At 48.7% G+C, this 12,335-nt stretch overlaps 1 protein-coding gene across 3 annotated transcripts in view; it reads right to left on the reverse strand.

Annotated features, from left to right (window-relative positions):
* NPAS2 (neuronal PAS domain protein 2) overlaps positions 1–12,335 on the reverse strand; it is a 129,036-nt gene that overhangs the window by 8,531 nt on the left and 108,170 nt on the right. For all 3 annotated transcript variants that reach the window (XM_061155916.1, XM_061155918.1, XM_061155915.1), the window contains 4 exons: positions 11,948–12,094; positions 5,365–5,556; positions 3,643–3,818; positions 2,685–2,777 (listed from right to left, as the gene is read on the reverse strand). In XM_061155916.1, coding sequence (XP_061011899.1) covers positions 2,685–2,777; positions 3,643–3,818; positions 5,365–5,556; positions 11,948–12,094 — 608 coding nt within the window. The remainder of the gene's footprint in view (positions 1–2,684; positions 2,778–3,642; positions 3,819–5,364; positions 5,557–11,947; positions 12,095–12,335) is intronic.

Below are 12,335 nucleotides of genomic sequence, written 5' to 3' on the forward strand. Positions count from 1 at the left end.
GGACTGCAAGGAGATCCAACCAGTCCATCCTAAAGGAAATCAGTCTCTGCTGCTCTCCACAACTAAAGAACGTCTCGTGCAGCAATAAAGACCCAGTACAGTCAAACAAACAAAACAATCAACATGAGGTATCATTTCATCATGATACTATTAGCGAAAAAAAAATTGTACATAACAAGTGTTGTTGAGGATGTGGAGAAATTGGAACTCTGGTGCGCTGTTGGTGGGAGGGTAAAATGGTGTAACTGCTGTGTAAAACAGTGTGAAGTTTCCTGAAAAAGTTAAACTTAGCGTTACCATGTGATCCAGCGATTCTCCTTTTGGGTCTATGCCCCAGAGAAGTGAAAGGTGGGGATGGAAACAGTTATTTGTACATCCAGGGTCGTAGCAGCATTATTTACAATAGCGAAAAACTGGAAGCAACCCCATGTTTATTGATGGATGATAGACGAACAAGGTGCAGCGTATACAGACAGTGGAGTATGATTCAGCTTTAGGAAGCAAGAAGATTCTGACACAGGTCACACCATGGGTGAGCCTCCAAGACATCACACAGAGTGAAACAGGCCCGTCACAAAATACAGACACTGTACGAATCCACTTAGATGAGACACCTAGAGAGGACAAATTGATGAGAGATAAAAAGCAGAAGGCTGGGGGCAGAGAGAACAGGAAATTAGGGTTTAATGGGGACACAGGTTCAATTTGAGATGATGCAAAAGTTCTGGAGATGGACGGTGGTGATGGTTGCACAAAAATGTGTATGTACTTATGTCAGAGCATTGTACATTAAATATAGCTAAAATGGGAAATTTTATCTTATATAGAATATACATTTCTTTTTTAAAGAAAGAGTAGTTGATGATAATGGCCAAGTAACAAGGGGAATGCCATTTGGGAGAACTCTGGAATCCAGACCAGGAAAGAAATCAAAAGTGTTAGCCACTCAGTCATGTCAGACTCTTTGAGACCCCATGGACTGTAGCCCACCAGGCTCCTCTGTCCATGGAATTCTCCAGGCAAGAAAATTGGAGTGGGTTGCCATTCCCTTCTCCAGGGGATCTTCCCAACCCAGGGATCAAACCCAGGTCTCCTGCGTTGCAGTAAGATTCTTTACCATCTGAGCCACCAGGGAAGCCCAGAAATAGATATTTAAAGATACTATACAGGGACTTCCCTGGTGGTCCAGTGGTTAAGACTTCACCTTGCAAAGCAGGAGGTGTTCATTGCTGGCCGGGGAGTTAAGATCCCACATGCCTCCTAGTCAGAAAACCAAAATACAAAACAGAAGCAATACTATAACAAATTCAATACAGATTTTAAAAATGGTCTACATATAAAAAATCTTTTTAAAAAAAGATACTATAGAGAAGTCCATTTATATTTTTAGAAGTGTTCCATCTCTACATGGGTTGTTTTATGGTAACAGGCATTGGGGATTCCAAGATTTCAGGGACCTGTGTGTGTGGGAGGCAGATTGTGACCTGCCCTAGAAGACGGAGTCTTAGGTCATGTCTGGAGGAGATGAACAGGGAGATATGGATGGTATAAATTACTGGGTTGACCGAAAATGACAGTTTAGATTTTTCAGAGGAAAGAATTTCTGTTTTTGCCTAGTTTCCTGCATTTGAAACATCTCTGGAAAGTGATGTCATAAGATTCTGTGTTTCCACTTATCTGGATCATTTAGAAAGAACAGTCCAAAACCAAAACCAACATCCCGCACACCCCTCCAGGCTCCTGGGAGCATCATCAAGAGTTTAAAGGCAGTTTCCTTGCAGTATACAGCTCCCGCCACCCCCAATGCGACCACCCCCACCATCATAGAGTTTTCATGGATGTAGGTATGGGCCCCAATCTTCAGAAATGCTCAGTAATCATCACTGTCACTATTATTACTGGAGGAGGACACAGGAAGGACTCCAGGCGGGCAGCCCCCAGGGCATGGATGGAAGGCCCCTGCGTCTGGGCACAGCAGGCCTCATTAGCTAGCCCTGTCCCAGTGAACCTCTGACGCAAATGAAACCAGTGTTTATATGACCACGGTGTCTGCTTTATTTCAAAGGGCTTGGAAATATTTTCCAGTGGCTTTTCAAGGATTCAGTCCTCTGGTTCCAGTAAACCTCTGTCCCTCGTAATGAAATTGGCTCAGCATGGCTGCTCCAGGTACTGGGGGTGGCAAGTGAAGAGCCCGGGGTGAGGAGAGAGAGAAGGCTCCATGTCTGGGGAGCAGGAGGGCCCCATGTCTGCACAGGGTCACAGTTCAGGGCCCATCCCTGGAACCTCGTGTGGGGGAATCTGCCAGCACTGGGCGGCCAGCCGGAGCTGCACAAGGGCCCTGGGGAAGGGGGGACAAGGCTCTGTAAGACTCCGTTTACCTGGGATGTTACCCCTTAGACCTGCACAGATGGGAAGACAGTGATGAACTTGGCATGTAAAGAATTGTTTCCTTCAGGTCTTGTTCTCAGCCTGGAAAGCTGACATGAAGTTTTCTCTCTTGACACAGGAAATGGAGGAAGAACAGCTAAGGGGAGGAGTCCTTTAGAAAGGTGTGGGCACATGTGGATCCTCCCTGCAGTGCCCGACTTGCAGGGGGGTGGCTGGTCCAGGCAGACGAAACCCTGCAGCCTGAGACCACTCAGTGTGGCTCTCTGCCCCGCCCCTCCCCAACCTGGGCCACCTACTTGACTTGCCGTCCGGTCCTCGCGACCTCTGAGGGCTGCCTGGCATCACAGGATCCGGGCATCATGGGCTGGATGGGCTGGCTCAGCAGTAGCCTTGGAGCCAACGAGGAGAGAAATGGGAAACTGTGATCAGTACCCACGCTGTGGACCCACCGGCCAACCCGCGCCTGCCGAGTCTCACTGGACCCTTTCTGGCTGGCCCCACAGAACCCCTGCTGCTCTGTTCCAGAGGATCCTTCATGCAGCAGGTCTCCTCCTCTGGCCATCGAGACCCCAGCCCTGTCCTGTCACTTCATGAGCTGAGATCAATTGCAGAGTTGATTAACAAATGAGTTATTTACAAAACAGAAACAGACTCACAGACTTAGAGAACAAACTTACCAGGGGGAAGGATGAGGGGATGGTTGGGGGGTTGGGGATAGACATGTATGCACGGCTATATTTAGGATAGATCACCAACAAGGACCTACTGTACAGCACAAGGAACTCTGCTCAATGTCACGTGGCGGCCTGGATGGGAGGGGAGTCTGGGGGAGAGTGGACACATGTGTATGTGTGACTGAGTCCCTTTGCTGTCCACCTGAAACCACAACATTGTTAATCAGCTTCATGAAAAAAGCAAAAGTGTTAGCTGCTCAGTCGTATCTGTTTCTTTGTGACCCCATGGGCTATAGCCTGCCAGACTCCTCTGACCATGGAATTCTCCAGGCAAGAATACTGGAGTGAGTTGCCATTGCCTTCTCCAGGGATCAAAACTGGGTCTCCTGCATTGGCAGGCAGATTCTTCACCAGCTGAGCGACCAGGGACTCCAATACAAAATTAAAAATTCAATTTAAAAAACTGCAGAGGATTTAGAGTCTATTTGTCTAAACTCTGCCTCCATCTTCATCAGAGAGCCAAGATGAACAGTGTAAAACTATGTCTCAGTTACCTTTCCAACAAGGACAGAGTCTATACCTGAGCTGCCGGTCATGGCTGAAGTCCGGGCTGGGTTGGCCCTGGGGGGCCTCCTGGGAGGCGGAAGCTGGCGTGGTCAGGCTCAGAGCTGACGGGAGCGCAGTGGTGGTGCTGCTAAACTGGGGTGTCAGGCTGCTCCCCTGAATCACCTGTGAGCTTCTCAATGGCTTTGGACCCTGGAGCAACCATCGAAACAAGAAAGGTAAACCTTCAGCTCAACTCAGGTGTTACCTCCCCAGAACCTCTTTCTTTTACCCGCTTAGACCTTTCTGAACATTTAGGGCCCACTGACCATCATTATGATGTTTTGGTGTTATGACTGGCTTTCCTGTTGGACTGTAAGCATCTCAAGGATTCTTTAAACCCTTTGGGATTTAAAGGACAGTGCCAGGCTTGCGGCAGGCATGCCATTACTGAGTCCATGATGGTTTGTTATTTAGTTCCTAAGTCCTGTGGGACTACAACCCCATGGGCTGTAGTTCACCAGGCTCCTCCTCCTCTTGCCTGGCAAGAATGCTGTAGTGGATTGCCATTCACTTCTCCAGGGGGTCTTCCTGACCCAGGGATCAAACCCATGTCTCCTGTACTGGCAGGTGGATTCTTTACTGCTGAGCCACCTGCTGCTGCTGCTAAGTCGCTTCAGTCGTGTCCGACTCTGTGAGACCCCATAGATGGCAGCCCACCAGGCTCCCCCGTCCCTGGGATTCTCCAGGCAAGAACACTGGAGTGGGTTGCCATTTCCTTCTCCAATGCATGAAAGTGAAAAGTGAAAGTGAAGTCGCTCAATCGTGTCTGACTCTCAGTGACCCCATGGACTGCAGCCTACCAGGCTCCTCCGTCCATGGGATTTTCCAGGCAAGAGTACTGGAGTGGGGTGCCATTGCCTTCTCCGTGCCAAGCCACCAGGGAAGCCCAAATCCATGATTATGTGTATAAATAAAAGAGGCTTCAGGAAAAGCTGTATCCAGCCTTCCAAGCTGTGATGGTTTGGAAGCAGGGGCTCAGAACTTCTTGAATCCATTGGGTTCAAGTGCCACTGATTGATGGGTGACCCTGTCAGATGCAAGGTCACCGGTGGCTTGCAGTAAGTGGTAATGACTGTGACGGCAGGGCTTGAGAGGGAATCTGGGGGACCAGGAGGCACATGGTGACTCTGCAGAAAGGGATGGTAGACAGAAGTGGATAACTGTTCTCACACGTGTGCGTGCATGCTAAGCCGCTTCAGTCATGTCTGTGTGACCCTATGGACTGTAGCCTGCCAGGTTCCTCTGTCCGTGGGATGTCCCAGGCAAGAATACTGGAGTGGGTTGCCATTTCCTCCTGCAGGGGATCTTCCTGACCCAGGGATCAAACCTCTGTCTCATGTCTCCTGCACTGGCAGGTGTGAAGCCTAAAGCCAGGGTTGATAATGGCCACGAAAGACACATGTGTGTCCCCATATGTGGGGATGTGTGGCTTTCAGCCTGCATGTCAGAGATGGCCATTTCTACCTTCAGCCAAGCTCAGAATCAGAGCTGAATGTTCCAGCTGCATGATGCCTTGAAAGCATTTTAATATAGTGATAAAACACAGAAGGGAACCAGTAGAACTTGGGACTTCAAAGTGACAAAGACAAGAAAAACCCCATCATGATTATCCAGCTCTGGTCATAGGAGTAGATTTCTGATTGGTGAAGACCATCTGCTGGTGACAGGGGCTGAGTCTGGAGATGAGCACATTTACCTGGGTCGATATCACACTCGATTCTCTTAGCAGGTGCTGGTTCGTGACCTGGGCAGAGGCTATCTGCCCCGGAAGCTGCGGGCTGGCCACAAGCTGGGGACCTGGGCCGGACCTCTGCTGGAGCTGCTGCTGAGTCTCCGACCGCTGGGCACTGCTGAAGCTCAGGGATCCATCTGGCTGCTGCAGAAACATCTGGAAGCACAACAGAAACGCTGTAAGGCTGTGATCACTGCCCACACGGGCCCTCCCCTTCTTTGTATGGCCTGCCTATGCCCGGCACAATGGCAGCTTTCTCACTCACACTGACCTGCCTGGGAAGGTTCACCCACTGGACGTGGAGACAGTGAGTGCCTGGGAGGCCACCCGCAGAGTGCATGAACCAGAGGGGGCAGCCGGTGGCAGGGATGCCACCTGGCCCTCAAGAAGTCTCTGGTCCAGTGACGCGGGTCTAACAGTGTGAAAGATGCTGAGACCCAGGTATGCCACTCGACACGCTCATTTAGTCTGTACTGGCTTGTCACTTTCTTATTAGAAGGAGAAACATCTTGTGAATGGAAGGAATAACACAATCATGGTGGCAGAGGGCTGGTTGACTGGTGGTGGGGGACACATCGTCCTGGCAGTAGGACCTATGCCCGGGCTTGCATCTCTGACCAGTGACCACCATCTGTACCCATCCTATGGTTTGTATCATCCATCTAGCTCCCGGCTAAGAGGGCAGTTCTGCCCTGGTTAACTAGGTGCCTCTGCATTCCCAAGAAGGCAGGTTAACTCCAAAGGATGACATAACATCAAGTCCATGAACTTTAAAATGATGTTTAAGAAAAGTTTTACAATCACCACACTAGTCTCTAAGTGTTATTTAGTATGCCTCAGACATTCAATAAGCACAGCTTTATCAGCCTGGTAGTTTTTTTTTTAAATTTAGTTTTTTCATTTGTTTTTATTAATTGGAGGCTAATTACTTTACAATATTGTGGTGGTTTTTGCCACACAATGACATGAATCAGCCATGGATTTACACGTGTTCCCCATCCTGAACCCCCCCTCCCACCTCCCTCCCCATCCCATCCCTCTGGGTCATCCCAGTGCACCAGCCCAGCCTGGTGGTTTTAATGGCAAAGGTTTAAGAGAATTTGGTCCAGTTTGTAAAGAGTGTTTAAAAGGTTATGAGAACCTTGGTCTACTCTGTTTATAAATTTGGTGTATCCAATTTAAAACAATTCCTTAAGGACTTCCTTGTTGGCTCAATGGTAAAGAATCTGCCTGCCAATGCACAGGATGCAGGTTCGATCCCTGGTCTGGGAAGATGCCACTTGCCTCGTCGCGTAACTAAGCTCGTGAGCCTCAACTACTGAGGTTACAAGCCACAGCGACTGAGATCCATGCACCTACAGGTTGTGCTCCACAAGAGAAGCCCCCGCAGTGAGGAGCCTGCACACCCCAACAAAGAGAAGCCCCCATTTGCCACAACTAGAGAAAGACTGCTTGAAGCAACAAAGCCCCAGAAAAGCCAGAAATAATACAGAAATAAAAAAAATTTTTAAAGAGAATTCCTTAAGGGCCCAGAAAGATTTACTTCTTAGGTTTGTAAGTCTGCCTAGCCAGGAACATGAACTGTCTGAAAAGTTAAGCGACATTAAATTTGTAAATTAATGGTTGTCATAATGAATGTTATTTACCATTTGTCAAATTTATAAATTAATTGAATGCGAACACAAGTAAAAGCACTGGTATTTTTGGCCATGTCAGTAGATTTGTAAATAAAATGTAATCTGTGGATTGACTGTAAAGCTTTAAGAAAGAGAACTTTAGTAATTTCTATCATACTTTAAACTTAAGACCTGTGACTAGCTCTTTTTAACAAAAGCTCCTCTTGGGCATTAAAAACTGGTATTATTTATACTATGGGCTTCCCTGGTGGCCCAGACGGTAAAGAATCTGCCTGGAATGCAGGAGACCTGGGTTCAGTCCCTGGCTCAGGAAAATCCCCTGGAGGAGCGAATGGCAACCCACTCCAGTATTCTGGCCTGGAGAATTCCATGGACAGAGGAGCCTGGAGGGCTATAGTCCCTGGGGTCACAAAGAGTCAGAGATGACTGAGCAACTGACACTTTCACTTCCATTATCTGTATCAGATTCTTGACAAGCCGTATCCCACTCCATTTTTAGATCCTTAGCTCTGAGGGCTGAAAGACTCTCCCCCCTGATCGTCTAGAACTTTGCCCCAAATTCCTGCATTCAGGGTGGCATAACCTCACACCCAGTATGGAACTGACATGCTGACACGTGCTGAGTGACAGGGTGGTTTTGGAACGACAGCTGTGGAATCACGCCAGGCAGATGCTTAATCAGTTAGTTCCAGCATCTGCTCCATAGGGTGTGTCAAGCCCTGAGCAAGATGACCATCTAATGCCCCTCCAGCCACACCACCAGGCGAGTCTCCCCACTTTCCTTCCTGCCCCAACCCACCAGAAAAACCTGTAATTTCGACTGAAGGCTCTTTGTCACTTTAGAAGTTAAGAAGAATTTTCTGGCTCTCCATCCTCTCAGATCCAATACCCGAATGTTCAGAATTAGTGCTTTACACAACCTCAGCAAGCTGGCTTATTCATAGCACACGAGGTAATTTACATTACAGCAAAAACCCAGTATTCAAACTAAATAGCAAACATTTTTCTGGTGATATACAATTTACCTTCTGATTAGAGTTCAGACAAATGCAACCTTTATTTATGGTAGGCAGTATCATCTAGCTTAAATCCCACAGACTTTAGTTCAAATTCCAACCCCACCACATGCTAGTGGTATGAACTTGGGCAATTTTCAAAAACTTCAAATTGACTGTTAGTTTCCTCACTAATAAAACAGTACCATTAACACCATATACCTCATAAAAGATTTAATGGGATTTATGCTGAGGCATAATCCTAGGTGCTCAATAAATGTTAGGGGATAACAATATTTAAAATACAAAAGGAGTTCCTTTTGCTCCTTTGCCTCTTTAGGCATATAAAAACTATCTGAGGACCTCCTTGGTGGTCCAGTGAGTAAGAATCTGCCTGCCAATGCAGGGGACATAGGTTTGATCACTGGTCTGGGAAGATCCCACCCACACGCCATGGAGCAACTAAGCCTGTGCAACCACAACTACTGAGCCCTCGCACCCTAGAGCCCATCTCTGCAGCAGGAGAAGCGACCACAATAAGAAGCCTGTGTACTGCAACTAGAGAGGGGCCTGAGCACAGCAAAGACACAGTTAAAAAAAAGAAAAAGAAAGAAAAAAACTTAGAAGTGAATGAATAGAATAAATAAACGAACAAACAAATCAAGTTTTGCTCAAAGAAGGGAGACTGTTTATGTTTGTATTAAGGCAGAGACTGCTGGGTCTGCTACTCTGTCCCATTGATGTATGTTCTCTGAGGGCCGAAACCTTATTCTGTTTATTCCTGTGTCCCCACAGTACCTAACCAATTGCCTGGAACATACTGGGTGTCTGCTAGATGGATGGATGGATGGCAGGGTGGAGGGGTGGGTGGGTGGTGTGTGGATGGATGGGGGGATGGACGGTGGATGAATGGATAGATGTGTGGACAGAGGGATGGAAAGAAGGGTGGAAGGATGGACTGATAGAAAGATGGATGAAAGAACCCAATCAGAGAACACATCTGCCATCGCCACAGGTGTCCTTCTCTATATTTCTTGGCGTCGCCAGTAGAGGGCATGAGTACTCTCAAAAATAAATTAAGAGGTGCCCTCCCAAGGACGCAGAGGTGACAGCATTTCAGCTGAACAGCTCTCTATGTAGCACCCTTCATGATCCCATCTAGGTGCAAACACCACATCCTGAGAATGTCTCCCTCATAACCCAATCTTTTTTGGAAAAAAAAAATATACTTAGCAAGCACCTCAGGCCTACATAGACTCAATGAAGCTCCAAGCCAATGGAATAGGTAGGAAAAAATCCACTGAAGTTGGGAATAATGGACCTGGGGGGAGTGGGGAAGGGGTAGGATTTGCTACTGTCCATGTCCACGCCCCTGCTTTAGTGACAGTAAAGGAGAATTGTATGGCTTAAGAAGATGACTTCTCAACAGTGCTCTGGAGTCAGTTTTATAGAAAGCCTGATTCAAGTGGGCAAAGTCATCTGAGAAAAAAAAAACAAAACACCTTTAATTTTCCACCAAACTAATCCTACTGCTCACATGTGGTTTTCATTGTTCTTATATGCGTAGCTTTACACAGACTTATTATTACAGAACATTTCAGAAGTACAGAAAATAGATACTGTATAATGAAACCCCATATATCAATGCTAGGCTTCAGCAATTATCCACGTTTTGCTCTTATTTAATCTATCCTCCCACTTTTTTTGGGAGGATTGGAGTAATTTTTACTTGCTTATCTTTTATGCTTGACTCACTTATTTTTTTTAAAAAAAAACCCACATTTTGCCTGAACATTTCGGAACGTATCTCTTTAAATCCTTAAACGTGCAAAAATACACGAAAAAAGACTCTTTGAGGACTCGTTCTCTGGTTTAACTGTGGATTTCCAAGCTCATTGGAAAATTCCACTGCAAAGATAAGGTAAGGGAAGAAACCAGCGGAATAACACGTGGAGCCCTGGTGCCCACGTCATCACTCACAAAGCTCAGGTGCTAGACCTTGGGGGTCAACAAAATGCACTGTCAGGAGGAAGAAAAATAATAACGCTTCATACCAGCGAGCAAAAGAGATAGCCTTGTGTCCCTGTCACTTCAGAGTTCAGCTTTGAAAATAGAGAAGTCTGGGCTCCGAGGCGGATATTCATCCGCCCACCTTGCTTTTAGCAGTTTCTGGCTCAGTGCCCTCTTCCTGGTAAAGTAAAAATTCTATTCAAGTCATTAGAGTCAGGAATTCTAGTCACTAGACCCTGGATTGGTGAGGACCAAGATCAAGGCACTTTGATGACCCCTTGTGTCTTCACATAAGTGCTGCAGTACTGTCCCTTGGCAACTTGGGGATGTCACTCAGGAGGTTGGGGGAGCACAGGGCTGTGGGCGGGGCGAAGGGTTATAGGAGCACAGGGCTGTGGGCGGGGCGAAGGTTTATAGGCCGAGCATAGAGCTGTGGGCGGGGCAAAGGGTTATAGGCGGAGCACAGGGCTGTGGGCGGGGCGAAGGGTTATAGGCCGAGCATAGAGCTGTGGGCGGGGCAAAGGGTTATAGGCGGAGCACAGGGCTGTGGGCGGGGCGAAGGGTTATAGGCGGAGCACAGGGCTGTGGGCGGGGCGAAGGGTTATAGGCGGAGCACAGGGCTGTGGGCGGGGCGAAGGGTTATAGGCGGAGCACAGGGCTGTGGGCGGGGCGAAGGGTTGTAGGCCGAGCATAGAGCTGTGGGTAGGGCAAAGGGTTATAGGCGGAGCACAGGGCTGTGGGCGGGGTGAAGGGTTATAGGTGGAGCACAGGGCTGTGGGCGGGGCAAAGGCTTGTGGGCGGGGCTGGCCAGTCCAAAGAGGGCAGCCCCGGGTTTAGAGCATAAGTAAAGCCCACCAGGAACATCTGTGGGGATCCAGGGAGGCAGGATGGCTGTCTCTAGGAGTCTCCAGGCTGCCCAACACCTTTGTACTACCCTGTGTTCATGTCAGTTCAAGGTGTTCTTATGTCCACAGGAGAGGTTGCATGGATGGTGGGGGCATGGGGGGTGGAGTGGACGGCAGGGTCAGCGCCCTAGCCATTTCCCTCAGGGGTCTCTTTTGCTTCTATCTGTTCCCACCTAGATGGGTGCCAAGGCTTACCTCACTCAGGGCAGACTCCAAGGTTGGCTACATTTACAATCAAAGGCTGGGCCCAAAGAATGCTCTTTGGAAGAAAAACAGTCCTGGATTGATTTAAATGAAACTTGGTAAAAATAATTTAACCTTGAAAGAGATCCAATATATATAGTTTTTCCCTCCAGAAAGGAATCTTCAGATAGGATTCAAAGAAGTGACATCTGGGGCTGGGGTGGGGTGGGGTCCAATTAAAAGCAGCTGCTGTCAGAGGGAACCCCAATTGCCATGCTGCAATGGGGGTGGCCTGGGGGTGGTGACCTCTAGTCTCTGGCTCCTGGGCAGCCCCCCTGCAGGGGGCAATGGGCACAGATTCGTGTCTCCCTGCATTCATGTTTTGGATGGGAGCAAAGAGTAGACCATCTCTTTGTCAGCAGCCTGGGTTGGGTGCTCGGAGAGCAGTCACACAGGTGCTGGGGAGTGTAAAACTCCATGGGAGGGAGGCTGGTGTCTGTACGGGTGACTAACCACCAAACACATGAAACAAAGTGCAGGCCGCACAGGAGATGTGTGCCCAACAGAGTGAGGGGTGAGTGAAAAGGCTGTCATGTGAATTTTACGTTTGGCCTGGAGCCGGGGATGGTGGCGGTGGGGCTCCTTACTGGCAGTTCACTGGTAGAGGTTTCAGTTTGTTCAGGAGGCAGGGCACAGTAAGGCAGCCTAGTGAACCTTGGAGGGAGTCCTGGCTGCCCTGAAAGGGCGGATTAGGGCACATCACACAGCGGTGGGAAGCACAGAGCCCGGGGACCGCTGGCCCAGTAAGGGGCATCACCTGGACGTTGGAGTCCTGAACCAGGCAGAGCTGCTCCTGGATCTTGTGCAGTTCTTCCTGCTGCCACCGGATGTTGGCTTGCAGGATGCGTGTCCGCTGCTCCAGCTGGTCTTTGATGGTCTGGAACATGCTGAGCTGTGCTGAAAACTTGAAGGTGGGGTCAAGACACAGAACCCAGTGAGCGCGCTATTTCAGCCATGCAGACGGATATTGCTGTTGCTCTGAGTGGCCCGTGCACTTTCAGGGCCTTTCCCTCTCTTTGCAGCATCCCTGACCCACTGCTGGGGAGCTTGCCCATGGGCACGGGCTCTGGATAAGGGTGGGGGTGGCCCTGGAACTCCCCTGTGAGCTTTTCTCAGGCCCTTGAGGACCTGCAGGTCTAATTCTT

The sequence above is a fragment of the Dama dama genome, chromosome 11 (assembly GCF_033118175.1).
Source record: "Dama dama isolate Ldn47 chromosome 11, ASM3311817v1, whole genome shotgun sequence".
Lineage (NCBI taxonomy): Eukaryota > Metazoa > Chordata > Mammalia > Artiodactyla > Cervidae > Dama > Dama dama.